Source organism: Platichthys flesus, chromosome 12 (assembly GCF_949316205.1).
Source record: "Platichthys flesus chromosome 12, fPlaFle2.1, whole genome shotgun sequence".
NCBI classification, from domain to species: domain Eukaryota; kingdom Metazoa; phylum Chordata; class Actinopteri; order Pleuronectiformes; family Pleuronectidae; genus Platichthys; species Platichthys flesus.
The window spans coordinates 4,378,102-4,405,457 of NC_084956.1; the positions used below are offsets into that span (position 1 = coordinate 4,378,102).

The window sequence follows — 27,356 nt, forward strand, 5'->3', positions numbered from 1 at the left end:
CTTAAACTCGTCGTCTCCTTAATTCATCGCAAAGTCACATGAGCAGGAAAGTGTCTCAACCAATCAGGAGTCAGTCTCAGCTGTCAATCATGACGTACACATGAACACTTCAGTGTGATCGCAACGACCTTAAATGACAGGAACCATATTTGACAAACATTTATTTAACATCTACTTTGACTTTGTACTTTGGTCCATGTCCCATCTACTAACAAGGAGGAGGAAGGATTTGGACCTGTACTGCAGCCAGACATGCCCTAATGCATACAGGACTTTATCTTCTATTTGACTCTAATTGATCATAATTTACTAAATTAACATCAGCTGTATTGAAGAAGACTTGAAACTAGAGATTGAGACATGAACTCCCTAGGAAAATGTTTACTGATGTTTTAAACTAAGAGGTAGAGTCATTTGCTCATAGACTTCTATGGAAACAACCAGTGGAGACGCCCCCTGCTGGTCACTACATACAGTACAGGTTTGAGACACTTCTGCATTGTCTTCACTTTTCGACCCAGAGTCTACGTCTGTATTTATAAAGAGTCTGATCATGAGTCACAAACCGAAGTGAGAGCAGCAACTGAGTGGAACATTTATTTCATCGACAAGAAGCATCGGTCGAGCAGAAGAGTGGACTTGTTTCCATAAAAGTTACAAAACACAAAACCAGAACTTTCTCTCGATCTCCCTCGCTCGTTCTCTCTCTCTGTCTCTCTGTCTCTCTCTCTCTCTCTCTCTCTTACAAATATCAACCGGTTTGAAAAAACATACCAAAATAAAAGCATCTATCCAGAACATAACAGATTATCAGGCAGCACTCTCATGAAACCCAAACCAGGTAACGTTCTGTGTTAAGTGATGATAAAAACACCCGAGTCAACTCATCAGGTGTAAATAAAATTCTATTATCATACAAAACAAGATTTTCTTTAATAAAATACTTTTAGCTATATCCAGTCAGTGACATTTTCACAGACACTCCTTTTCCAGCAACATGGAGCAGGTTCTTTTCTGGTTCTCACTCCAACTTATGAACATTTTAATCAAAAATAAATAAATTAGCTCCTGACCCAGGAAGTGGATCCTCATCTGGAACCATAGATTGCAAATTAAAACTGGCAACTCCACTTCCTCCAGTGTGCAAAAATGAAGCCAAAATATCTCACATGCAAATGCTGCCATCTTGTGGTGATGACGTTATTTGCAGTCAGAGTTTGTTTAGAGCAGATCGTGTATCGAGGTCCCGCCCACATATATCCTCACCAATCCTCAGCTACGCTCATCTGTCAATCATGACGGCTTAGCTTGTTTTTATATCATCAAATAACGAATACAAAATAAAATCTGAAACATAAACACTTGAGCAAACATCAGTGTGATGAGAACTACCTGAAATGAACGGAAGCCATCGATGACAAACATTTATTTTACTTTTACTTTTAGTTTGGGCCATGTCCTATCTGCAAACATGGAGGAGGAGGGTTTATGACGTCATGTCGTCCATCTTTATTTACAGTCTGTGTTGTGAACCATGTCGACATCTTATGATGTCATCGTTTTAGTCTTTGTATTGATAATAAACCAAAAGGGGGGGGGGGGGGGGGTCATTTAGGCAAAGAATAACACTTGAAACAGGAATGACTTTATCTTTAAAAAAAATCATATTCATTCAACCTTAACAGAGGAGAGGATGGTTGGTTTCAATTAAATTAGAATGGACAGTTTTTAAGTGAAACTCTGGTGTTTTTTATTTATGGAGTCGAAGTGAAAATCCTCCTGAATCACACTCGTCTGCAGGATCTTGGTCTGAAGTGTGGTTGAATCCCTGAGAGCATGATTTCTTGCCACGGAGTCCTGGCACCACCTGTCTTTCAAAATCTAGACTTCACTGAATCTAAGCCACAAATGTTCAGAAAATCCAGGTTCTGCATCACTGTGATAAATAGTGACTTCTGTCTGATTCTCCCTGATTTCAGGTTAGGATTTCAAACAACTTTCTTCTGAGAACAATAAACCACCTGTTAAAGTTTGAGTTCAGACCAGATGTGGCTCAGACAGAAAGTTTTCCTGCAGCAGACCCAGGGGACCAGAGGACCCGAGGACCCGAGGACCACTGGATCTGAGGACTCCAAGACCAGAGATTAGGACGCAGAGGTTTTCTTCTCTTTCTGCCGCAGGTGAATCTTCATGTGTCGCCTCCTCTCGTCGCTCCGGGCGAACTTCCTCCCGCACTGGTCACAGGAGAAGGGTTTCTCTCCGGTGTGCGTGCGGATGTGCGTGGTGAGGTGGTCGCTGCGGCTGAAGTTGCGCATGCAGATGCGGCACTGAAAGGGTTTGTGGCCCGTGTGGATGCGCAGGTGCCGGCTCAGCTCGTCCGACCGAGAGAACCGGCGGTCGCAGCTCTCCGCCGGACACGGGTACGGCCTCTGATGCACCGGCGTCTTGCTGGGCCGGTTCGGGTATTTTCTGGGTCTCATGATGGGTCTCAGTGGGAGGCTCTGGTGGCTGGGGAAGGCGGCGGCCATTGGCCCATCGGAGGCCGGTGAGGGCGCACCGAGCGTAAAGTTCCTGATGGTGTTGAGAGGTGTGAGAGGCGGAGGCATCCTGAGGGAGTCCAGCGGATACGGGAGGGATTTCCTCTCGGGGAAAGCCACCTGGATGTCTCTCTGGCAGCTCTGCTGGTAGAAGCCTCCGTACTCCGGCATGATGGAGAGCAGCGCGGCGCCGTCCACTGAAGGTTTGGGCGCAGAGTTGTAGGACGGAGCCGCGTGATAGTATCCACCTGAGGGCTGGTCTGGGTACATGTCTGCACTGCACGAGTAGGAAGGAGCCGGGTGGGGGTGAGGGTGGGGGTGTGGGTGTGAATGTGGGTGAGAGTGAGGGTGAGAGTGAGGGTGAGGGGGCGCGTACATGTGGCTGATGTCCGGCTGACCGTGCGCCATGTCCGCGGCCTCTCCCCCTCCTCCTGCGTAAATATCGGGAGAGGCTGGAGTCGACCCAGGCACGGTGGTCGGGTCAGGGGAGACGATGTCAGCGCAGACCACGTTGATGACGTCCCCCGGTGTCCACGGTCCCCCTGCGCCTCTGGACTCCACCGAGAACTTCCCAGAAAACGCCGCTGGGTGCGTGCGTAAAGTTGCCACGTACTGCGCCAAGTCCCCGTGGAGATGAAGCTCAGGTGCGCTCCTGTCGTCCAGCAGAAGATCACCTGAGACAGGTGGGAAAACACAGCCAGTTAGAAACAGAGTGGAAATAAAGGATCGTGCTACAGTTTGCTTTTCATGACATGGTTCGCATTTTACGCACAAATCTTCCCTGAATCATCTTCTTTTTTTTCAAATTATCTTCAGATCAGATTCTTACCGCCTTCATCATCACCAGGTTCCCCATCAGGCTCCTCGAGCTCCTCTTTAAAAACCACGGAGCTGTGTGAGGTCAACTCTCCCTCCGCCACGTAAACATCTTTATTCAATAAACTGCCCACGACCCTGAGACACGCAGGAACCTCGTCCACTAACTTTGCGCTCATTGTGTCCTGGAGCCTCGGATCTGAGTTCAGTTGTTTATAAACCTGCTGCCTCACTGACTCCAACATGATGAACTATCATCCTCTGTGGTAAACCGCTCCTGATGCTGCTCCACGGTTTTAAAGGGGATCTCTTTGTGTCCCGTTGCGTCATTTACCAAATATGGACTTGAAGTTATAAAAAAATAAAAAAGAGGGGACTCCAGAAATAGGTCTGGAGCAGCAGATCGTGACCAAACGTGGGACCAGTGAAAAATCACATGTTTGAGTTTAAATCGTAAATCAAATCTCATCCAGCGCACGGATCTGATTTCATGATTTTACTTGAGCACGTGCTGCTCTCTCCTCCTGTGGAGGGAAATTAAATCATCAGTTCCGGTGTCTCTGCCTCCATAAAAGGTTCCTCCGGTGCGAGCAGCTCCATAAGGAGAATATCCGGACACACTGGTGATGATCCCACACACTGACTCCTCTGCTCTCTGTCAGGAGCAGATTCGCTTTTGATTCATCGATTACTGAGAGAATTTCATCACCGAATGAGAAAATCAACCTGTGTATCATTTAGTGTTTGATGGAGGAGAGAGCATCACGTGTACAGACTGTGAGGTGTTCATGAGGTTCACATGAAGTCCGCTTCCCATATTTAATATTCACATTCAGAATTCAATCTATTAAACACACACGCATTTAGGATGAGTGCTTGAAAAGACAACAACATTATTTTAAAACCCATTTTGTCTGTTTTCATTCAAACTTCCCTTCAAATTAAAATAGAGCACCACTTGTCTCCACTGAGCCACAACAGTCCTTTGAATTGTATCTGCACTAAAACACACTCTTAGATATCCGTCCTCTGAATGTAAGATTTCTAACGTCATCTCCCAGGAATCGGTTAAATATTTGGAGATGTTTAAAGAAAGTGATAAAAACCCCGGATGCAGATCAGCTCCAACGTTTAATTAGTTTGCTCCTGACTCATAAAACATCCTTCCACCAACTTTCATGATAATCTGTCCTACGACTTTTGTGTAATCCTGCTCTGATGAGACCTCGGCCCTGTTTAATGTTCTGTATCATAAATCCATCCTTTGTCTATGATGCTTTTCCTTTGAGGGTTGCTGGGTCAAATCCCAGCTGAGTCAGGAAACACCCTGGAAGGGTCAGCAGCAAATCCCAGGACCGACAAGGTTGTGGGTCAAACAAACTTGGATTTAAACCCACAACCTTCCCGCCTGAAGTGCTTCAACCTGTGTTCATGCTTTTGGCCCATTAGCTTCCTGTGGTGTTTGATGTGAACTGGTTCTCACTGGTTCTGAGTGGATGCTGCTGCTGGTCCTCGTTGATTTAAAGCTTTTATGACTTTATTTGTCTTCTTGTTTTATGTGATAAAAATGAATCTGACATCTGTTCAAAGCGTAGACAGGATTTCATCGGCTGCTACAGACTGAATCCGGACGCTTGAGACTGATCTCAGGTTTTAAATTCTCTTTAATCTGAGCGCAGATGAAGCTTCTGCTGATCTCAGAGCTGTGGAGACGAGCAGGAGGACGGCAGCTCTCTGAGCCTTTTGAACGCCCACTGATACAAAAATGTTGGTGTGTATTGTCGTTGTGTGGCGAACCGCCCACCCTGTGGCAGATGGGGGTTTGGTGTGTCGCACACACACACACGCACACACAAACACGAAAACACATGCACACACTGAGGAAACACACACTCTTTCTGGCGCTTCAACTCATGAACACTCCCACACAAACACACACTCACATGCACACACACACTCTCTTTTTTTCTCTTATTAACATATAGATACACACTAACACACACACACGCACACACAATAAAACACACACACTTTGTCTGTCAGAAACTGTCGAACAAAAACCCACAAATAAATCTTTCTTTTTCCACACTCACACACACACACACACTCACACACTAACACACAAACACACACTAACACACACACACACACACGCTCACACACACACTCTCACAAACACACACACATACACACTAAGACACACACACACACACTGCTCCGTGGGGACGGTGCCCTGCTTCCACCCTTCGCCCACGCTCCTTCGGGCCGCTGAGGCTCTGGGGGGTTCGTGGTTTTGTGTTGGTGGCTCTGGGTGTCAGCCGGGGGTCCGGCGGCTCGGCAGACCCCACCACGCCGATTAATCATCTGTCACATGCCGTTTTTGTTAATATGGATCTTTGTCTTCGCCCTGAAACGACGCGCGGGTCGAGTCGGGCCTGCTAGCTGCCTCCTTTCCAATTCTGAATCTGAGCGACGACCAAAACCAACAGAAACATTCAAATGTTTGTTTCTTTCTCCACATTGAAGTTTTGTGTTACTGCAGTCGTCATCTGCAAATCGTGTGACCTTTGACCTCTTGAATCACCTCAGTCACATTAAACTACAGCAGCAGAAACGAACAATGAGCAGCTTTAAGATATTTGACCTCTCGCACCTCGGTTTTCTGTATTTCACTTCCCCCATGTGACTCCTGCTAATCCACTTCTCACATTTATCTCTGTGTTTCTGCTTTTGTTCATTTAAAAACATCAGTTTTTTATAACGTTTCACAACAGATTTCCTTCCATCACTTCATCCTGATTTCTCTGAATGCATCACTAGTCTCATCTTTACTTCACTTTTCTTTGACTAAAGCAAAGAGTTACATTTTCTCAGGAGCAAAACACAGAGTCACTTTCTGACAAACGAATCCTCGTCCTCTGAAAGACGCGACCAGACTCAGACTGAATGTTCAACAAAGGACGCTGAGACTTTAAATAAACGCCATAAATCACGTGAAGGTTCTGTCACCACTGTAGGCGTCTCTTTTTAAATCGGCTGATGACTCAATCCTGGATTTGCCTGCCGCGAAAGCGATGGAAAATCTGGATTTAAACTCAGAGTTCATCGTGAAAGAGGAGAAATGAACGTTTGATAGAAGATTCCCGAGGAAACCTTAAGATTTTACTTGAGGTGTAATTCAATTATTTCATGTTAACCTGGTCAGACACGCAGTCGATGAATAAAACATCGTAAATCACTCCGATGTGTTTGTCATTCCTGGAATAAAACTCTCGACGGGCCGGTGGGTGAGTTCTGGTTTAGAGGTTTTGAGGTTTTGGAGGTTTTGGGGTTTTTGAGGTTTCGGGGGACGATGACCTCACCGACTGGCAGTGGAAGCGATTGCATATTCATGGGAAATGTATTGACTGCTGAGTGTGGGATAATAGACAGACACATCAATGAGCCACAGTGAATCCCTCCATCATTATCTGTGGGAGCAGAAAGTGTCTTCGGTTTCCGGGTTGAGCTCGTCCACTGATTTCAGGATAATTAGCTTCAAAATCACTAATTTCATAAAGAACCACACAAAGAGTGAAGCTGCACTTTCTGTCGTTCTGAGGAATGAATGATTGAAAACTAAACGTGTGTCATGTCAGGATGATTCAATAAAATAGGAATCCAAGTAAAGGCTATAGAATAGAACATCAGAAACAACATGAATAATTTATTATCTTATATTATATTAATTTATGTTGTATAACAATGGAAACAACAATGAACCATCTTTTGTTTCCATGTTGGATTCATGTTTGAGTTCAGTCACAGCAGGAAATCTCAGATTTGTTAACCTCCTGCAGAAACATTAAATTAAAACAATTTATACACTTAAATAAAATTTCATAGAAAAAATAAATTAGCCAAAGATCCAATGAAAGCTGCAGAGAACTTTTATTTTCAATGTAGATCGATCTCCTGAATATTCTCTCAGTTAAATAATCAATGAATCTTTTTGTTCTTATTGAGGCAGAATGTTTTCCAGAGCTTGAATTGTTTTGCCCAAAGAATCAAGAGATATTTTTCTGTTGGTGAATAAAAGCAGCAATGACTGAATTAACTGATAAATTAATTGAACAATCTTTGAATCTTTATGTTTAATCAAATATCTACAATTTGCCATAAAAACCAGAAACATTTTCTGTTAAAAAAAGAGCTGATTCAGTTCTTTGACAGTTTTTAAATCAGAAAATAGACGAACACTTGAAAACATTTTGAAGGTTCCTCTTAGAAACACAAATCGTTTGTGTCCTGAAGAAACTTTTTGACGTTTGTCATGTCGAATTTTATGATGAAAAGACCTGATTTCATTCACAGATGTTTTAATGTAGTTAACTGGACATTATTCCTGCTCATATACACAACACTACTGAATAAAACAAGGATTATTTCATGTAAAAGTAAATTATCAGACGACACAGGGACAGAAATCCACTTTAAAACAAAGAAATACACTTTTCTCACTTGTATCTTTCATCTTTTGGACGTCACACACTGTGATTTGTTCTGTAAATTCATTATTTTCTTGGTAAAACTAAATATGAAACTATAGATTCTCCCTCCTGGACGTCCAAGATAAGAAAAGTGGATTTACGACTCACTCTGATTTCCTCCTGCTCCTCCGTCAGGGGTCCCACCAAGACCACGTCCGCTGGGGCCTCCTCCTCCTCCTCGTTCCCCAAAGAGATGGATGGAGAAAGAGACCGAAAGAGAGGGAGAAAGAAAGAGAAAGAAAGAAAGAAATATGAAGGAGAAGGATCTGCAGCCTGATGTGAACGTAACCTAAACCCTGTGCGATCGCAGAGTTACCCGCTCCTCTGGGTTTGTGGCTCGGCCCCGGAAAGGGTCATCGTCACCCGGGGTCTGAGTGGGCCGGCGATGACAAAAAGAGAGAGAGAGAGAGAGTGAAAGAGAGAGAGAATGAGTGGGGGGGGAGAAACAATACGATTGTTCCCACCTCACTTTGCTTCCACCCTCACAGTTAAAATTGTTATGGTAATGAAGTGGATTTTTCTCCGGACAGCAGAGAGATGTTTCTGTGACGGGACGTGGGAGGCCGGAGGTGTTCGGGTCAGCAGCAGAGCCCTGCCTCGTCCTGGAGCAAGGCAGCTGCTGCTCAGCACACCAGCACGACAGCAGGGATGGTGGAGATGACGATAAAGATGAAAACAGATCAGAATTTCCTCTGCAGCAGGGACCAGGGATGTTTGACTCTTGAGGTGAGAAGAGTTGATGTTTTCATCATGAGCGTCTAAAACATCAGATCGTCTCCTGCGACCTTTGACCTCTCGTATCACCTCAGTCACAGTAGCAGCAGAAACAAACAACGAGCAGCTTCGAGATATTTTACCTCATTACACCTCAGTTTTCTGTATTTCACTTCCTTTTCCTCAATTTATCTCCTGGTCACTGCAGCTCGCTGCTACATCCACTCTTTAAAAACACCTTCAACTTTATTTTTAAAAGTCGTTAAAAATCTAAATCACTGTTTCTCCTCGGTCCTCAGCAAACGTATTAATATTTCTTTCAGTCTTTCTGCTATTGTTCATTTAAAAACATCATTTTTGATAACGTTTTACGACAGATTTATTTTCACCACGTCGTCGTTAGTGCTGTAACGTCCCGATTTCTCTGAATGCATCACTAGTTTGAGCCTTACTTTACCTCCTCTGAAAGACGTGACCAGTGTTAGATGTGATTTTAAGATAAGATGTTTCAAGACTAGATCCAGATCCAGATTTTTATGAGATCCGCACCAAATTATACACACAATAAAAATGTCAATCCCCTAAAAATTCAAGATTCAGTCATCATTCTCTAGAAATCAGTGAAATTGTAAACAAATCTCAAAAAAGAAAATCCCTGGATCTAAAACAAAATTTATTTCCAAGTCAGAAGTTTATTAGACCCTGATTCTAAGAGTTCCTGCAAAGCTTCCTCTGGGGATTGTTTGGCAGCTGAAAGGTGGTGGAGACCAAAAAAGTTGTTGCATCGACACAAATGAAACCTCGAGCATCTGAAGTTGGAAAATAAAAGTTTTGAATTTTATTTCGGGGGAAAGTTTTGGTTTTTATCTGACATGACACATATTCAATGCCAAGATGAGACCTGACTGTTCGGATTTTGAGCCTCAGTGAGTTTCTGTTACGGTCGAAAGTCTCTTTTAAACAAAGGGCCCCTCGTTCTGCTGACTTTGCTTATTTACACTGAACCAAACAAAGACGCCATATTAACGCCGCCACTGTGTCGAGATATCGTGACCACGTTGTAGAAGAGGACAGAACAATTGGTTCTTACCCTAAAACCCCCATTACATGTTTGTATGTTAAATTACATGTTGGGATGTCAGACACAGAAATAACACAGAATAATTTAGAAACTGTAAAAGAGGCCGAGGCAGCATTGTTACTGACACAACAAAAAGTATACGTGCGTGTGTTTGTGTGTGTGTGTGTGTGTGTGTGTGTATGTGTGTGTGTGTGTCTGTGTGTGTGTGTATTAAAGGGGTTGCCAGAGCAGAAAGGGCAACCCCCTTCTCCTCATCAGGGCTGAGTGGGCGGACGGTCCAGATGGATTACTGCGGTCACCTCGTAAACCTGAAACACACAAAGTGCACAGACATAAGAGATCATCTCATACTTTACTGTTATTTCTTACTTATTTAATTTGTCATCAGTGTTCAGGTTGAAATTTATTTAAATTGTTGTTCTGTGCCTTTGTGTGTTTTTTTTAAATTTGATTTGAACGTCAAACTGAAAAAAATTGTTGAAAATTTTTGCTTTTTTCATTTGAATTCTAAAACATATTTATTCATTTATTTATGTCATTATATGAACGCTCTGTCTTCTGGATCCACAGGAACAAAATTATGAGAAACTCACAAGTTTGTGTGTTTTTATTTAGTAATTAATGTGAATAAAGAGTTTTCTCAGTTTTTACGCACCTTCAGTTTTATGCAGCAGATAAAAATGTTAAAATTGACAGAATCAATTACAAGCACAGACACAAATGAGAGGATTATTCTTCATTTAATTTAAGTTTAAAATATTTACACTATTTAATTAGACTTTAACACAAACAGTGTTTGCTTCTTATATCATTTCACAGAATAAATAATATGTAAAGAATAGAATAATAGATAATAAATAAATAATATTTAGCGAACAATACATGTTAAATGTTAAATACAGAAATAATAAATAATACATTCTTTGTAGAGAGTGGTCCATGTTTAATATTATATATACAAATAATAAACCAACACACATTAAACCGTTTTCGGAACAGTGTCGCCACCTGTCGGCCAAAAACATGTTTTTTTACTGCTTCAACCTCCCGTGATGCTCCGCGGTGCCACCGTCACGTGTGCCTCCTGACCAATAGTGTCGTTTGTTTGTCCGTTACTTGCATGCTATTGGCCGGTGAAAATTTAAAAGTACAGTTTGAACACAGTGCGTGTCGGGAGGATTGTGAGCGCCAGAGAAGTGAAGTGTGAGCTGCGGGAGAAAAGAAAAAACACTCGCAGAAGATATAAATCTGTATATTAAGCGTTTTATTCACGGACACGTTGTTCAAGAAGAGGCCGAGAAGGAGAGGACGCAAGCGGGTGAGTTCCTCCGAGTTGCCGCGGATCTGTGGGTGTTAGCCGGCGGAAGCTAACGAAGCTAACGTCGTCGCTCCATCAAATTGAGCGAGAGGCGAGTTTTTAAAACCGGTAACGGGTCGTTTGAGCCGGGGAACGCGGCTAAAAGTGCGTGATCGTTGTGTGTTTCTCTGGAGCAGAACCAAACATGGCGTCGCACAACCTGAGCGGATTGAAGCGAGACGAGAAGGGACGAAACATCCAGGTCGTTGTCAGATGCAGGTAAATGCACTTTGTAATGTCCTCTGCGCTAACTTCATCTGTGTGTGTCCGCCGCGACCTGACAGGTGGGGTGTGTGTGTGTGTGTCTGTCTGTCTCTGTGTGTGTGTTTGTTTGTGTGGTTTGTAAAGAGCCGTGTTAAAGTGCAGTGGTTCAGGATGATGCACGAGCAAGTGGAAAAAAACGACGCTTCCCGTTAGAAATGGTGCAAATAGAGTGAGTGGAGTGACGTGAGGAACAAACACACACAGAGGAGGTTTAACACAAAATTAAAGTTCTAGTGTAAAATCACAATCTTCACTAGGGAGCAAAAGCAAGATTGAAATTAATAATAATAATAATGTGACATTTATTGTCATCATTATCGACTGCTGTGAAAACGCTTGTCTTGATGTCATTGAGGTTTCACACAGAGTTGATCTACCTCAGGTTTATAAACTCTTCTGTCCTTTTGGACATTTTAATCTTGATATTTAAGTTTATAGTTGCTCAGACTTATTCCACTGACAGGATCTAGATCTGTTTTAGTCTGTGTTCTCTCACTGACATGAGCGTTTCTACAGCCTGTGTGTCATTAACATGTTCAACTTGGTCTCAGTGATTATATTATAAATAAAGGGCAGAGACAGATTTCTTGTAATAATTTAAAATTACCGCTTTGATGGAGCAATAAAACAATATCAATAATTATCTCAAAATGCTTTCATCAAAAACAATATGACAAAAAGTTGAATATATTGTTTATTCATTGTATAAACACAGGGAGGGATATATCAGAAAAAAAGGTTAATTATTTTAATAGTAATGAACAGAATTGTTACACACAGCTTCTCAGAACTGACAGATAAATACTTGTCAAACCTGGCAGCTTCTGATGCAGATTTGCTTCTTATTCCTGTTTTTTTCTGTTTGAATTTAAATCTACATCAGACTTCACCATTGTCCTCACTGCTTGGTTCTGCTTTCAGGCCGTTTAACACAATGGAGCGGAAGTCGTCCCACGGCGTCATCGACTGCGATCAGAACAGGAAGGAGGTGCTGGTGAAGACGGGAGGGATGAACGACAAGGCAGCTCGAAAGACCTACACGTTTGACATGGTGAGTGGAGGAAGTGTTCATCATGTAAAGCACCAATTTACCTGAACCTGATGTGTCCACTGAGGATCATTATATCATTTCTGCCTTTTCTTTCTTTTTTTAAATTGAATTATTCCGTGCTCAGGTGTTTGGTCCGGCAGCGAAGCAGATCGACGTGTACCGGAGCGTCGTGTGTCCCATTCTGGACGAAGTCATCATGGGATACAACTGCACTGTGTTTGCGTGAGTTTGTTTTGAATGGTTCAGTAAAGGCATGAATGTGTTACTACTACAGGAAGGTGAACATAGTTATGGACGTTATATCAAATCTAATCCTTTGTCCTGGAAACGTTAATGTTTCTTTTTTGGAGTCAAATATTTAGATTTTTCATTTTGAGATTTGTTGAGAGATTATTTCCTCTGCTGTGGTTCAGCTACGGCCAGACAGGAACAGGAAAGACGTTCACCATGGAGGGCGAGAGGAGTCCGGACGAGCAGTTCACCTGGGAGGAGGTGAGTTCACAGCTCCTGCGTACGAGTTCTGTACGAGGTCGTTTAACACAGAATGGAATCGAGTGAACGTCTCCTCTGCCTTGTTAGGATCCTCTGGCCGGCATCATCCCCCGGACGCTGCACCAGATCTTCGAGAAACTTTCTGAGAACGGCACAGAGTTCTCCGTCAAGGTCTCTCTGCTGGAGATCTACAACGAGGAGCTGTTCGACCTGCTCAGTCCCAGCGAAGACGTCAACGAGCGGCTGCAGCTGTTCGACGACCCGCGCAACAAGGTGACCACAGACCGACAGGGAGACATTTAACTGCTGTTCCCAGGACACTGTTTGTCTGTGGAGCGTTTTCCTTTTTGCTCTGAGTGATCTTGGGTGTTTCAGGAAGAGAAAATTACCCCAGAGAAACAGGACTCAACCTGGAACGTGGCTCTTTAGTTTCAAAGAGACTTAAATTGGGATAAATCATCTTATACAGATCAATTAAAAAAGTCCCTGCAGCACAAACAGGGATGTTGCTGCTGTTCATGTGATTTCTGTCCTGACCCCTGTGTTGTGTCGGGTTGTGTAACTCAGCGTGGCGTGGTGGTGAAGGGCCTGGAGGATGTGACGGTCCACAACAAAGACGAAGTCTACCAGATCCTGGAGAGAGGATCGGCCAAGAGGAGGACCGCCTCGACACTGATGAACGCCTACTCCAGGTCAGCATCAGCAAACAACTGTGGACGATATTCAATCACCTCGGATGCTTGTGTCGCGCTCACGCTTCTTTTTTTTTTGTGTGTCTGCGCAGTCGCTCCCACTCCGTCTTCTCCGTCACCATCCACATGAAGGAGATCACTCTGGAAGGAGAGGAGCTGGTGAAGATCGGGAAACTCAACCTGGTATAAATCCTTCATATTTGATAAAATAAGTTTTCAATGTAAAGTAATGAAAGTTTCATTTCAAATCTCTCAGTAAAACCTTTAAATTCAAAGATTCTCTGAAAGACCTGCTATGATTACTTTATCATACATTGGATTTGTAGATTCAAGAATATCGACAACCTCCTGCAGATTATTAAACACCTGTTACCATCACACACACACACACGCACGTCTTTTCAATGGTTACATTTCTATGAGCTCCTCCTCACTAACCGTCCGCCCTCTGCAGGTGGACCTCGCCGGCAGCGAGAACATCGGGCGCTCGGGCGCGGTGGACAAGCGAGCTCGCGAGGCCGGAAACATCAACCAGTCTCTGCTGACGCTGGGCCGAGTGATCACAGCGCTGGTGGAGAAGAGGCCTCACGTCCCGTACAGGTAACAGCTGGTAGACGCACAGGGTTGTTTTATGTTGTGTGAATGCAAGAAGACTAAAGGATGAAATGAAACTAACACAAATGTGCATTTACGCGTTTCTATTCCTTTGTTTGTCTTCGTTCCTTCGTTTTTAATATTGGATAAAAAAACTAAAACCACAAATCGTCACATGGAGAGATTAGAGCCAGAGGTTTACTGGCAATCAGTCACTAAATATATTCAACCTCAGAACAATTGAAGGGATAATTTGTTGTTCGTTTAGAAACGATTTTTCCTGCAGAAGTTTAAATTAATAGTATAAATAATAAGAAGCTCTTGAGCTTAGCATGAAAACTGGAAACTGTAAGAGGTCGAACTAAATGAATATACGAGCAGCTTTGATGTCAACAGGTGAATATGTTTTTATTTAATTTTTAAATATTGTACCAAAAAGTGAGTGTATGTTCCTAACCCATATGTTAATATCTGAAACTCTTCTCTTCTCACAGAGAGTCCAAGCTGACCAGGATCCTGCAGGACTCGCTGGGAGGACGGACAAAGACGTCCATCATTGCCACCGTGTCTCCTTCATCCAGCAACCTGGAAGTATGTCCTGCTCTGTTTTATCATTCATAACGTCCCACTGCTCCAGAACAGTCTCCTCCTCGGCCTGAGCTCGTGTTCATCAGTGTGATTCTCTCTGTGCAGGAGACGCTGAGCACACTGGAGTACGCCTGCAGGGCCAAGAACATCATGAACAAACCTGAGGTCAACCAGAAACTCACCAAGAGGACGCTCATCAAGGTAGACCAGCTCGGAGACTTTGTACGAGTGTGAGATTATTTCAAGCTAAAATATTAACACAGGTGTAACATCTCATCGGCCTGTGTCTGTGTTCAGGAGTACACGGAGGAGATCGAACGTCTGAAGCGTGACCTGGCCACCACTCGAGACAAGAACGGAGTTTACCTGTCCTCAGAAAACTTTGAGTAGGTCACACCAGGCGTTCCTTGCACTGGACAACATCCTTTACCTCTTTCACACCTGCTGAGTTCAGAGCTTCTTCTCTGTAACAGCAACTTCACTATTGTTTAATCCATAGAATGTGTTTGAAATGGTGTTCCCTCATTTCATTTATTTCTTGTGTGTGTTTGATTTCAGGAGCATGAAGAGTCAGATCACCGCTCACGAGGAGCAGATAGTAGAGTACACAGACCGGATCGGCGCCATGGAGGAGGAGCTAAAGAAGGTGATGAGACTTTTACCACGTGTTTACCTTGTGTTCTAATAATCCTGACTTCAGTGTTGCAGCAGCGACATGTTAGGAGCCGTGTGATGAGGCAACATTTATATTCATTTATACATCACGTTGTAGATGCTGCGAGAGAGAAAAAAAAAAGAAATTCTTCCATTTCACTTACAACTCAAAGCTACAACCTGCTAGACGAGTAAAACTTGAGCCATGAATCATCAGAGCATCACGTACAAGTCGTCCTCACACGTTTTCTCCTCTGCAGGCGACGGAGCTGTTCACCGACAGTAAAACCAGACTGGAGCAGTGCTCCGTGGACCTGGACGAGAAGCAGCAGAGGTGAGGCGTTGCTGTACGAGAGCAGCATCCAGCTGGGAAATCAGCAGCTTGTGAAACTGAAGTGTCGTGCGTCTCTTTTCAGGCTGGAGGAAACAAACCGTTACCTGCAGGAGACCAAAGAGAAGCTGAGTCAGGAGGAGTTCATCAGCTCGGAGCTCAGCTCAGTCCAGGAAACCCTGTACGCCACCGCTGACCAGGTACGAACACGCGTCACTGAAGTTACTGTATCACAGGTTTAAACCATGTTATAAAATAGAATCTGATCAATCTGAGTGAGATCTCTTTTTATATTTCTCTTCTTTTTAACATTGTTGGTCCTTGTGCTTTTGTGATTCCACTTGTTCAGCTGCTGACGACGGTGGATGCCAGCACCAGCGACGTGTTCGGTCTCCACGACAAACTGGACCGGAAGACAAAGGTCAAACACCCGACACTAAACTGCTCTATACACTGAATGTAATGAAGAGGATTCACAGTCCTGCAGTTTCGAGGACGATTATTCTCATTTTGTTTAATTAGTTGATGAATTGACTAAATTTATTTCGCCTTATAAATGAATATAGTCATTTATCACTTTCCCTGAATTAACTCAACACCTCTTCTCCTCTGCCCTAAATCTGTAACAACGCTTCACATTTTCACATCATGTCCTCCTGACCTGAGATGTTGACGCTCTTGATTTTTAGGTGGAGCACCACAACAGGCAGATCCAGCAGACGTTCTCTCAGCGTATAGACGGAGCTTTCAGCAGCATGCAGAGCTGCGTTCAGCAGCATGGAACCAAACACCACGACATGATGAGCAGCTACTCGCACGCCATCGGTGAGACCCGAGAGCTCTGCTCACAGTGTAGTGTCCCAGAACAGTCGCACAACTCGTCTCTGACCCTCCACCCTGTCTCCTGCTCAGATGGTTTACTTGAGATGAACGAGGCTGTGCTGGAAGGAGCTCTGAGCACCGTGGAGACCTTCGTGGGCAGCGTGGGGCCGCTGGTGGCCGAGGGCGTGGCTCGCTGTCAGGAGAAGGTGCAGCAGCAGGAGGCGCTGTGTCTGCAGGACAAAGAGAGTCTGCTGCAGATGCTGGTGAGAAACAGACGGCCTCTTGTGACGTTTCATAGAAAACATGAGGTTTTTAAAGGTTAATGTGTTTGTCTGAGTATTAACTCATTGATGGTCATAACGATTCTGAAACGCTAGTTGTCCTCAGGTTGTATCTCATCTGTTTGATAATTCATAACGTCGCACTGCCCCAGAACAGTTTCCTCCTCCGCCTGAGCTCGTGTTTTGAGCTTGTCCTTTTGTGTGACTGCAGGAGGAGCATAGACAGGACATGGAGGAGGTGTTGGTGGTTCGGACTCTGATGGGATTATCAGCCGTGAAGGAGCTCAGTGACACTCTGAGGGCGTCTGTGGAGGCGCAACGAGCTCTGGCCGACAAGGTGAGAACATAAATGTGTTCTGACGTTTAATTGATCAACTATTTTAATGTAAATCCACGAATGAGTGGTCTCCTGTTGTAACCCTCTTTGTGTTCATGCTCTCAGGTGGAGGCGATGAAGGAGATGGGGGTGTTCTTCAGTGGACTGGTTAAGGAGTTGGGGGGGCTGCGAGAGGCTGCTGTCCAGGGTCTAAGCTCGGTGCAGACAGAGCACCAGCTGCTTGAGGACAATATCAAACGAGCGCAGGAGAAACACCAGACGGTACGATTTATTCTCTCTGCCCTGGTGACACACAGCAGGAAGTCTCTGTCACAGATGGTGCACTGCCCTCAGAGTGTAGTTCTGCCTCTTTCTTCATACTCAGGATGTTCTAAGCTTTTGCAAGACATTCATTTGACACGGTCACTTCCTCAAAAAAAGTGCCTGCCATGTTTGACGTCATTGAGAAATGGAGAAGAGCATAGTTTGTCGTGTTTCTAAAGGTTTGATTCTATCGCTCACAAACCTTTTATGTAATGTGAGTAAAAATTTACGTAACTGTGTTTCCCTCCATCAGAATATGAAGCAGACCATCCAGTGTCTCCAAGACCAGCTCAACCTGCTGACCCTGGAGACCCAGAGCGACTACACTGATCTGTGCACGTCCTCCAGAGCGCTGCGCAAACCTCTGCAGAGCCTCCAGCAGAGCATCAGCACGTGAGTCACACACAAGAAGGTTTCTTCTTTTATCCAACCACTACAAACCGACATCATAAGACCTAGAGAAGGAAGTTCTAACATTTGTTTTATCTTTTCATTTATGTCACGTCCTCGTCCTACAGCGGCTGCAGCACAGTCGAGCATCAGGCCTCGACCCAGGCGGACCTCCTCTGCTCCACCTCCTTATCCCTCGCCTCTTCACTGCGTCTCAGCGCAGACGAGAGTCAACAGACGCTGGAGGAGATGACGGGCTGCTGCTCCCACCTCCACAACTCTGTGTCTGGTACGACAAACCGATCGTTTCCTCATGTGAACTCACAACCTGCCGGACGTTCAGGGTGAGTTGGTGTTAATGCTGTTGATGTGTGGCTGCAGGTCTGGTGGAACGTAACGTCCAGTGGAGCTCCGGAGCCAGGGAGCATGCAGAGACACGAGCCCAGGAACATCTCACCCTGATGAGACAGAGCGTCACTGAAGCTCAGAACCTGCGGCAGGTAAGAAAAAAAGTCCCCATCGGAGAAACATCACCTGGAAGATTTCACATCTTGAAATTTAACCATAATCGAATCCTCCCCCAGAGCGTTGATACGCGCTGCACCAAACAGCTGCACAAAGCCAAGGAGGAGCTGTCGTGTCGGCAGCAGGAGGTGAAGCGAGTTCTAGTGGCCGTGCAGGAGCAGAACTCCTCAGACAGGATTGTTCTTGACGAGCAGCAGGCGGAGCTACGTGAGCACGTGGAGTCGAGCCAACAGCTGGTTTATGGTTTCCTGCAGGACGAGCTGCAGCAGGATGTTCCCACCGGTAAAACCTTCAACCACAATCTGTTTCTGCTTATATGTTTGGTTCTGTCCCAAAATCAAATCCACCCTGTGCCCATCTGAAAGAAATGAAATCGAGTCTCAATCCGACCCTGTTATCGCCTTCAGGTGCCACCCCTCAGCGGCGGCAGTTTTCGTATCCCAAGCAGCTGGTGAAGTCTCAGAGCCGTGTCGAGCTCCTGGAAAGCCTGAGGAGGCAGCAGGAGGAGCTGCTCGCAGCCATGGAGGAGGAGGAGGACGAGGACGAGGAGGAGCCCGAAGAGGAGGACAGACACAGCCAGGTGGAACGTGTATGTTCACCTTTTTCCTCCTCAGAGACGGTTACTCGTCTGCATAGAAGGCCATTCCTGGTGTTAACGGCTTCACATGACCTCAGTTCAAACTCGACGGCTTCATTTCGCTGTGTCTTTGTTTGTTTTTAACGCTGCTCCTCTTGGTTCCATCCAGGACTCTCTGGAGGACGAGCTGAGCACGTATAACGAAAGCTTAGCCACGGAGCCGTCATTCGTCGACGAGAACCTTGTCTTCAACGAGAGTAAACGTCTTCCCTTCTTCAAGGTGAGCAGCGAAAGTGTTAAATTAAAACCAAAGGCTGAAACCTGTCTGGTTGTTTGGGGAGGAGTTACCTTTATATTTTTGCTAATGATTAAAAAGATAACTGAGGTTGTTTTTTTCCTGTTGCTCAACAGCAGAAGGGCGGTAAGAAGGAAATGAGGATCCAAGGCCGACAGAAGGTGTTAGAAGCCGAAGCTGCGTTGACGCCGCAGAAATCCAGGCTGCCGCTCCGCTGCCAGAACTAAGACCGTTTTTAACTTTATTCTTTTAAACAATGTTATCGCTAAACTCTTTCCAATATTAATCTTCCGTCTTTTTAAACATTACGATGCTGTGTTGTCTCTTGTTGTAGCACCGCGATTGTCCCGGCATTTTCAAGTTACTTGTAAAATTAAAGAGATTTATACTTGTTTTATTCCTTTTGTTTGTTTTTCAACTAAGAAAATTAAGTCTGAGCGAGTTACGGGTACGCTTCTGTATAATTTTAATTTGGTGAAATTGTAAATAAAAAAGTCGGCTCCAATAAGTGAACCCAATGACTTGAATCCAGTGTCTTGATGCTCATAAACCCCGCCTCCTCCATGTTAGCAGATTGGAAAACAAAACAAAATAAATTTGATGTTAAATGTTAGTGCTCACACGTGGTCAACTGAATTCTAACAGCTCAAGTTCAGATTTGCAGATTGTGATGGGACACTGAAAAGCTGCATGTAAGACGGTCATGTTGGACCTCAGTTCAGTTTCTTCACAGGAACAACAGATGCAGGATGCAGTGTATATATTAACCAGAAAATATACCCTTTTTATTATTTATTTATCAGAGTCGGAAATTATATATAGATGGTCTTCAAACTCTGAACCCTGAGTAAATGTGCTGTGATATGTTTTTAGATGATTCGAATTTAAATCAGGCACAGGCACGAACAGCTGAGCCTGGTGAATTTGACACCGGACGGAGAAGGATAGAGCCGCTCTATCATAGATATATCTATGGCTCTAACGGAGGTTCCTATTTCCACAGAAAAGGGTCTTGAATAGCGGAAGGAGACTCAGGGAGTGTCCGCCTCACAGCTCGTGTTCTGAGGCATATTTGAATTTTGAGTCGCTCCGGTTCCGAGTCGCGGACATGGATGGACACTCGAGTTCCGGGCCCGTCACGGTGCTGCTGCTCGCCGCCCTCACGAGCTCCGCGCTGGGCCAAGATCCACTGTACTTCGAGGAGGGAAAACCCCTGGTCCTGACTCCTCCGAAGCACGGAACCGTCATCACCAGCGTCGTTTGGACCCACAACACGGACCTGGTGGTGGAGTGGGTGAATAATGTTCTGGAGCTCTATAGGTCGTTTAAAGGACGGACCGAACTGGACCAGAGCACCGCACAACTGACCGTCAACAACCCCAAGCAAAACGACGGGGGAGAATACAGGGTGGAGATCAACAACGAGCTGCAGAGTCAAGTGTACACGGTTAAAGTGATCAAGAAGGTGACCAAGCCCTCAGTGAAGGTGAGGACTCTGACATGCGGTCCCACATCCAGCAAATGTAACTTCTCCTGTTGGGGAGACACCGCCGGGACTCAGCCCCTCACCTACAGCTGGAGGAAGGACTCAGGTGAGTGGGAGCCGGAGCAGCAGAGCATGGACCTCATCTTCAATGACACAAAGACTAAGCGTGTTAAAGAGATCTCGTGCAGGATGAAGAACCCAATCAGTGAAGAGGAGAGCGACCCTCTTCCTAACCCAATGTACAACAAGGGACTTTTTTCTCAAGGCGAGCTGGCTGCAGTTATCTGCTCCCCCATCATTGTTGTGCTCTCGGCTGGACTTGGACTGTTAATCGACACCTGAATGGAAAGCCAAACTAGAATGATTTACTTTCCTCCACCAAGGCCCTCAGTCTGCCTCACTATGAAACACAGAGACCCTGACCATCAGCACTGGAGCCCCTCAAGGTTGTGTGCTCTCTCCTCTTCTCCCTCTACACCAACAACTGCACCTCCAGCCATCCCTCTGTCAAACTCCTGAAGTTTGCTGACGACACAACCCTGATTGGATTAATCTCCAATGGGGACGAGGCCGCCTACAGAGAGGAAGTAAACAGCCTGGCTTCCTGGTGCAGCCAGAACCACCAGGAGCCGAACGCTTTGAAAACTGTAGAGATGGATGCAGACTTCAGGAGGAGGCCAGCCCAAACAGCGCCCCTCACCATGTGCGTCTCCCCAGTTAAAAGTCTTTCAGATTCCTGGGGACTATAATTGCACAGGACCTGAGGTGGACGGAGAACATCACCTCCACCATCAGGAAGGCCCAGCAGAAGATGTTCTTCCTGCGGCAACTGAAGATATTCAACTAGCACCGCACATGCCCATAACTCTGTTACTGTATATATTTTGTTCTATATTGTGGTTTTCATATCGTTGGTTTATGTTGAGTGCACCAACGAACAACACCAAAGCAATTTCCTGTATGTGCAAACATACTTGGCAAATAAAAGAATTCTGATTCTGATCTTCAAGGTCGGTCGAGTTCTCTAGTGTAGCAGAAAGAGATGAACGCTCTGTTTATCAAGCCCTGAATGAAGACCAAGGCCATCCGTCTCTGTACAAAACGCTCTGAGCATCCACCTGTGTACAGGCTTTAAATGTACTGAATTCACAATATGAGATGGGTGAGAACAATTATTCAGTAAATGTCCATCTCAATTCCTAGTATGATAGTGGTGGAAGAAACAACGCATTTTTTTTAAACCAAAAGTGTTAAAAATAGTTAAGAAATATTATTTAACTATTATATGTAAAGTCAGGGAATCAAAATGAACTTGAGCTGCTTTCAGACCTTCACTTAACTGATATTCAGATGAAGTGTTCGAAGTTCTGTATCTGAGAACAAATGTCTGAGCCAGTGTCTCCCTGCAGCCTCCGAGTAAAATGTCTTCACATGCTTCAACTTAGCCTGTGAACTCATATCTTAGCAGACAAGTTTCCATGGACACCAATATTCTGACCTTTACTAGAATAAGACAATCAGAATAAGGCACTGCATGTAAAGGGCATGTTCTGATGAATTGAGCCTGAATGAGATCATACTCAGACTAATCAATTATCAAACTAAGAACTATGGAGTATTCTGACTTTAGTCTCATTATGTTTATGTGTTAATCACATTATAATGTCCCATTGGAGGTTTCACAGCATTGTGTGTCATTGACATGCGACAGTTACCAACTGATGACAGCATGTGTCCTTGATTTGAGTGTAAACAAGATTAAAAACAGGGAGCATTGTAAAGTTTGAGACAAATGACAGTGGACACAATGTTGACATGTTATATCATCAGTGTAACAAGTCACCAGGATTATGAATGGAATATTATATTATCTACGTGTGTCAACATTATTTTCAATTTTTTTTATTCTGAATAAGGCCATAGTTAATGTTTTGGTGTTCATGTAAACGCCAGTACTAATATGATAACTTCCTAAATTATTTGTTGAAGTATTACTGTGATGGAAACTGGAATAAGTACTTCAGAGTAGTACTCCTGAGTAAATGACCTTCATTACCTTCCACCACTATACAACTATGACTGAACCATGTACACTGAAGGTGAAAATAGTTCCTGGCTCATTATATGCTATCTTATGTATGTTGTTAATAATTAATAATTTGTCTGATTATTTTCACCACAATATGCACGTACAGGGTCAATGTGAAACATTAAGACTCATGTGTGTGATTAAATTCAACAACCAAGTCATTATCTAACTATCACCATGTTTTATGCAATGACTGCTTCTGTGTATTTAAAGTGAATCCCCGTCTGCTTTGAAAAAAAACTTCCTCTCTTAACAAAATGGAAATGTGTTACGGAAAAGTAAATTTTGCCTTTGTTATTTATAGTTTCTCACATTTTAAATGTTTGACGCTGTAGAGTTGTGTGCCTTGAAATAAAATGTATTTTGTTGTGGTAGAATTAATAGTAGATATGTGTTTATTTCAATCAAACCCATTTATTCATATATGTTGTAAATGTCACAACTGTTTGCTGTCCTGGCTCCTTCATGGTGGAATGAGCTCCCCAATGACATCAGGACAGCAGAGGGTTTATCCATCTTCCACCGCAAACTAGAAACACACCTGATCCGATTATACCTTGAATAAGTGTTAAAACTAAAACTTCAGTAGCACTTAAATTTAAATTTCTTTCTGTCTATCTAAATGACACTTACGTATAGCACTTTGTAGTTTGGCTTATTTGAAGAAATTGTACTTCCTTGATTCTTGTTGTTCTGGGTTTGTACCCTCATGGTTGACGCACTTGTTGTGAGTCCCTTTGGATAAAAGCATCAGCTAAATGAAAGGTAATGTAAGAATGTGTCGCTCTTCGCTTAACGAGGCCATGTACAGTGGAACTGCCCGCCTACCCCCACTGTATATGCTTCATCCACAAACACTGGTCACACACACACACTCAGTTAATTCCTGAGTTGTGTGTTATGACTTGTTGTGAAAGGCACCTCATATCTATGAAGGGCACGGCCGGCTTCCGGTGTCTGTCTCTTTGGAACCGCCTGCCTCTGAACCCCGTTCATCTTAAGACTCTGCCTCTTATTCCAACCATAGATTCCAACCAATCAGACAGGAAGCCACAAATGTTGGCCAATCAGAGGCCGGGTAGGAAACAGACAAGCGAGAAGTTTCTTTTTTCTTCCGGTTTATTCTCGGTCTGTCTGAAAACTGACTGAGTCATAGAAATAGAATCGTCTCCAAAGTCTAAACTCTGGTTAATGTGCTGTGATATATATTTTAAACGAATGGGAATTTAAATCAGGCACAGGCACGAAGAGGTGAAGGACCATCAGGACCTGGTTTTGACACTCGGCGGAGAACGGCGGAGAAGGGCGGTGCCGGTCTACAAAAGTCACTATTTCGTCTTGATCAGCGGAAAGAGGCCAAGGGAGTGTCCGCCTCACAGCTCGTGTTCGGAGGCATATATGAAGTTCGAGTCGCTCCGGTTCTGAGTCGCGGACATGGATGGACACTCGAGTTCCGGGCCCGTCACGGTGCTGCTGCTCGCCGCCCTCACGAGCTTCGCGCTGGGCCAAGGTTCACTGTACTTCGAGGAGGGAAAACCCCTGGTCCTGACTCCTCCGGATCACGGAACTGTCATCACCAGCGTCGTTTGGACCCACAACACGGACCTGGTGGTGGAGTGGATTAAGAATAACCTGGTGTTCTACAGGTCGTTTCAAGGACGGACTGAACTGAACCAGAGCACCGCACAACTGACCGTCAACGACACCACGCAAAGCGACGGGGGAGAATACAGGGTGGAGATCAACAACGTGCAGCAGAGTCAAGTGTACACGGTTAAAGTGATAAAGAAGGTGCCCAAGCCCTCGGTGGTGCTGAGGACCCCGTCATGCAGCCCCACATCCAGCAACTGCAACTTTACTTGTAAGGGAGACCCCGACGCGACTCAGCTCCTCACCTACAGCTGGAGGAAGGACTCAGGTGACCCAGATAAGCTAGGTACGTGGGAGCCGGGGCTGCAGACCATGAACCTCCTCCTCGACGACGTGAAGACGAAGGGTGTAAAACAGATCTCCTGCAGGATGAAGAACCCTGTCAGCGAAGAGGAGAGCGACCGTCTTGATAACCCAATGTACCCGAAGGACCTGGGATCTTTGTCTTCAGGCGGGCTGGCTGCAATTATCATCGTCGTGATCCTTGTGGTCTTGGGACTTGGTGTGGGAGTTGTATATTGGCAGCGAGAAGCCATCAAGAAAAAGTTCTGTGCAGGTACAGACACTGACTCTTCAAATGCAGTCAGGTTTTCTTCTGTACCAAAAGAAGATGGACATTCTGTTAATCAACCCCCGAATGAAGACCAATAACATCAGTCTGCCTCTCTATGAGACACAGAGCTGAAGAAAAAATCCAAGATTTGCCCCAAAATGAACTGAGCTCTTCCTTAAGTCGCCCCCGCCCTCCTCTAAACTTCACAGGATTCTGTTCAGGGGTTTCTTCGTGTTTAAAGAACAAACGCAGGTAAAACCACAACCTCTGTCCAGCTGATGAAGCTCCAGCATCACATCTGGTCTCCGAACAACTCGACTGTTCATCCCTGAATTCTTCCTGTTGCAGAGGAATTTCCTATTTTTTTTATATAAAACCAAAACAGTAGAGCTGAGGGCAGAAACTGAGATATTTTATAATCTGACTAGATTTTCTACTTTTTTTAAGCAACCACCTGTGTACAGGATTTAGCTGCATGGTCTTAAAATTATGAGCTGGGTGAGATAAATAATTCAGTAACTGCCCTTCTCAATTTAAAGTAGAAAGTGGTGGAAGAAATTTAGCTTTTTTTTAAATCAAAAAAGGGAAAACAACAGTTTAGAAACATTATTTAACTATTATATGTAAAGTCAGGGAATCTAAATGAACTTGAGCTGCTTTAGACCTTCACTAAACTGATATTCAGATGAAGTGTTCTGGAAGTTCTGTATCTGAGAACAAATGTCTGAGCCAGTGTCTCGCTGCAGCCTCTGAGTAAAATGTCTTAAATAATAATTTGTATTGAAATGTTGACGTGTTAGGTAGAGTTAGTCTGTTCATATCCCAGCAGACACATTTCCATGGACACCAATATTCTGACATTAACCATTAACTATCAGAATAAGGCACTGCATGTAAAGGGCATGTTCTGGTGAATTGAGCCTGAATGAGATCATACTCAGACTAATCAATTATCAAACTAAGAACAATGGAGTATTCTGACTCTAGCCTCATTATGTTTATATGCTTATCTCATTATAATGTCCCATTGGAGGTTTCACAGCATTTTTTACCATTGACATGACAGTATCGGGCATTAAATAATTCCAGTTTGGAGTTTTAAAATTCTAGTGGGAATGTCAGACGAATGACAGTGGACTCAATGTTGACATGTGACATCATCCGTGTAACAAGTCACCAGGATTATGAAGGGAATATTCTATTAGCAACGAGGGCCAACATTATATTCATATTTTGTCTTATTCTGAATAAGGCCAAAGTGAATGTTTTGGTGTCCATATAAACGTAAGTACCAAAATAATAACTTCCTAATTGATATGTTGATGGAGTAATCAGAGTATTATTGTGATGGAAACTGGAATCAGTAATTCAAAGTTTTACTCCTGAGTAAATGATCTTCATTACCTTCCACCGCTGCACAACTATGACTGAACCATGTAAATTGAAGGTCAAGATGGCAAATGGTTTTGTATTTATATATTGATTTTCTAGTCTTGATGACCACTCAAAGCGCTTTACAGTACTGTTTTACATTCACCAATTCACACTCACATTCATACAGTGCATCTACTCGCAGCACTTTGTTTATCTATGGGGGGCTATTCAGGGTTCAGCATCTTGCCCAAGGACACTTCGGCATGCAGATGGGTCAGACTAAGAATCGAACCGCCGACCTTCAGGTTGGAGGACGACCACTCTAAAAAAAAAGATTTCCTGGCTTATTATGTGCAGTCTTATGTATGTTGATAACTACTGTTCCTTTCTTTTATCAATTTTTATCCTTCACTCAAGGCAGAATGATTGAATGTATTTTTTAAAACGAGCTTGGAGTGAGTCAGAATAATTTTTCGGATTATTTTTACCACAATATGCATGTACAGGGTCAATGTGAAACATTAAGACGCATGTGTGTGATTAAATTCAACAACCAAGTCATCATCTAACTATCACCATGTCTTATGCACTGACTGCTTCTGTGTATTTAAAGTGAATCCCTCTCTGCTCTGAAAAACAACCTCCTCTCTTAACAAAATGGAAATCTGTTACGGAAACTTCCATTTTGTCTTTGTTATTTATAGTTTCTCACATTTAAAATGTTTGAAGCTGTAGAGTTGTGTGCCTTCAAAATAAAATGTATTTTGTTGATAATATAAAATGTAGATTTGTGTTTATTTCAATCGAACCCATTCATTCATATATGTTGTAAATGTCACGACTGTTTGCTGTCCTGGCTCCTTCATGGTGGAATGAGCTCCCCAATGACATTAGGACAGCAGGTCTATACATCTTCCGCCGCAAACTAGAAACACCTGATACGACTATACCTTGAATAAGTGTTTAAAATAACA

The 27,356-nt window shown here is 44.0% G+C and overlaps 4 protein-coding genes across 5 annotated transcripts; 3 read left to right on the forward strand and 1 right to left on the reverse strand.

The window, feature by feature from the left end:
* Nucleotides 1-1,702: 1,702 nt before the first annotated feature.
* Nucleotides 1,703-3,532, reverse strand: LOC133966555 (E3 SUMO-protein ligase EGR2-like). Its single transcript, XM_062401535.1, has 2 exons — nucleotides 3,367-3,532; nucleotides 1,703-3,211 (listed from the first exon to the last, which is right to left on the reverse strand). Exons 1-2 carry the CDS (start codon nucleotides 3,530-3,532, stop codon nucleotides 2,145-2,147), a joined length of 1,233 nt encoding a protein of 410 aa, XP_062257519.1. The 3' UTR covers nucleotides 1,703-2,144.
* A 7,304-nt stretch (nucleotides 3,533-10,836) lies between these two features.
* Nucleotides 10,837-19,743, forward strand: kif11 (kinesin family member 11). 2 transcript variants are annotated; one of them, XM_062401716.1, is made up of 27 exons: nucleotides 10,837-10,995; nucleotides 11,172-11,253; nucleotides 12,220-12,349; nucleotides 12,474-12,571; nucleotides 12,763-12,841; nucleotides 12,929-13,114; nucleotides 13,409-13,533; nucleotides 13,626-13,716; nucleotides 13,988-14,133; nucleotides 14,622-14,718; nucleotides 14,821-14,916; nucleotides 15,013-15,101; nucleotides 15,274-15,361; nucleotides 15,630-15,703; nucleotides 15,786-15,900; nucleotides 16,050-16,121; nucleotides 16,390-16,525; nucleotides 16,613-16,785; nucleotides 17,015-17,140; nucleotides 17,246-17,401; nucleotides 17,697-17,836; nucleotides 17,962-18,122; nucleotides 18,215-18,333; nucleotides 18,418-18,640; nucleotides 18,766-18,947; nucleotides 19,105-19,215; nucleotides 19,350-19,743. In XM_062401716.1, the coding sequence occupies exons 2-27, from the start codon at nucleotides 11,180-11,182 to the stop codon at nucleotides 19,455-19,457; spliced, it is 3,195 nt and encodes a 1,064-aa protein (XP_062257700.1). In that variant the 5' UTR covers nucleotides 10,837-10,995; nucleotides 11,172-11,179; the 3' UTR covers nucleotides 19,458-19,743. The 2 variants fall into 2 exon arrangements, with proteins under 2 accessions (XP_062257700.1, XP_062257699.1); XM_062401715.1 differs by having other exon boundaries at nucleotides 10,838-10,995; nucleotides 19,347-19,743.
* A 417-nt stretch (nucleotides 19,744-20,160) lies between these two features.
* Nucleotides 20,161-23,182, forward strand: LOC133965846 (CD48 antigen-like). Its single transcript, XM_062400418.1, has one exon. The coding sequence runs from the start codon at nucleotides 20,339-20,341 to the stop codon at nucleotides 21,056-21,058; it is 720 nt and encodes a 239-aa protein (XP_062256402.1). The 5' UTR covers nucleotides 20,161-20,338; the 3' UTR covers nucleotides 21,059-23,182.
* Nucleotides 23,183-23,903: 721 nt separating this feature from the next.
* On the forward strand, nucleotides 23,904-27,163 carry LOC133965847 (uncharacterized). Its single transcript, XM_062400420.1, has one exon. The coding sequence runs from the start codon at nucleotides 24,240-24,242 to the stop codon at nucleotides 25,104-25,106; it is 867 nt and encodes a 288-aa protein (XP_062256404.1). The 5' UTR covers nucleotides 23,904-24,239; the 3' UTR covers nucleotides 25,107-27,163.
* Nucleotides 27,164-27,356: the final 193 nt, after the last annotated feature.

Excerpts from the sequence above, each read along its gene's own strand:
- LOC133966555 (XM_062401535.1), bottom strand. The coding sequence starts at position 3,532 with ATGAGCGCAAAGTTAGTGGACGAGGTTCCTGCGTGTCTCAGGGTCGTG. Across the intron at positions 3,212-3,366 it reads ACCTGGTGATGATGAAGGCG|GTGATCTTCTGCTGGACGAC; the intron begins GTAAGAATCTGA and ends CACCTGTCTCAG.
- kif11 (XM_062401715.1), top strand. The coding sequence starts at position 11,180 with ATGGCGTCGCACAACCTGAGCGGATTGAAGCGAGACGAGAAGGGACGA. Across the intron at positions 15,362-15,629 it reads TGGAGGAGGAGCTAAAGAAG|GCGACGGAGCTGTTCACCGA; the intron begins GTGATGAGACTT and ends TCTCCTCTGCAG. Across the intron at positions 18,641-18,765 it reads GCAGCAGGATGTTCCCACCG|GTGCCACCCCTCAGCGGCGG; the intron begins GTAAAACCTTCA and ends TATCGCCTTCAG.
- LOC133965846 (XM_062400418.1), top strand. The coding sequence starts at position 20,339 with ATGGATGGACACTCGAGTTCCGGGCCCGTCACGGTGCTGCTGCTCGCC.
- LOC133965847 (XM_062400420.1), top strand. The coding sequence starts at position 24,240 with ATGGATGGACACTCGAGTTCCGGGCCCGTCACGGTGCTGCTGCTCGCC.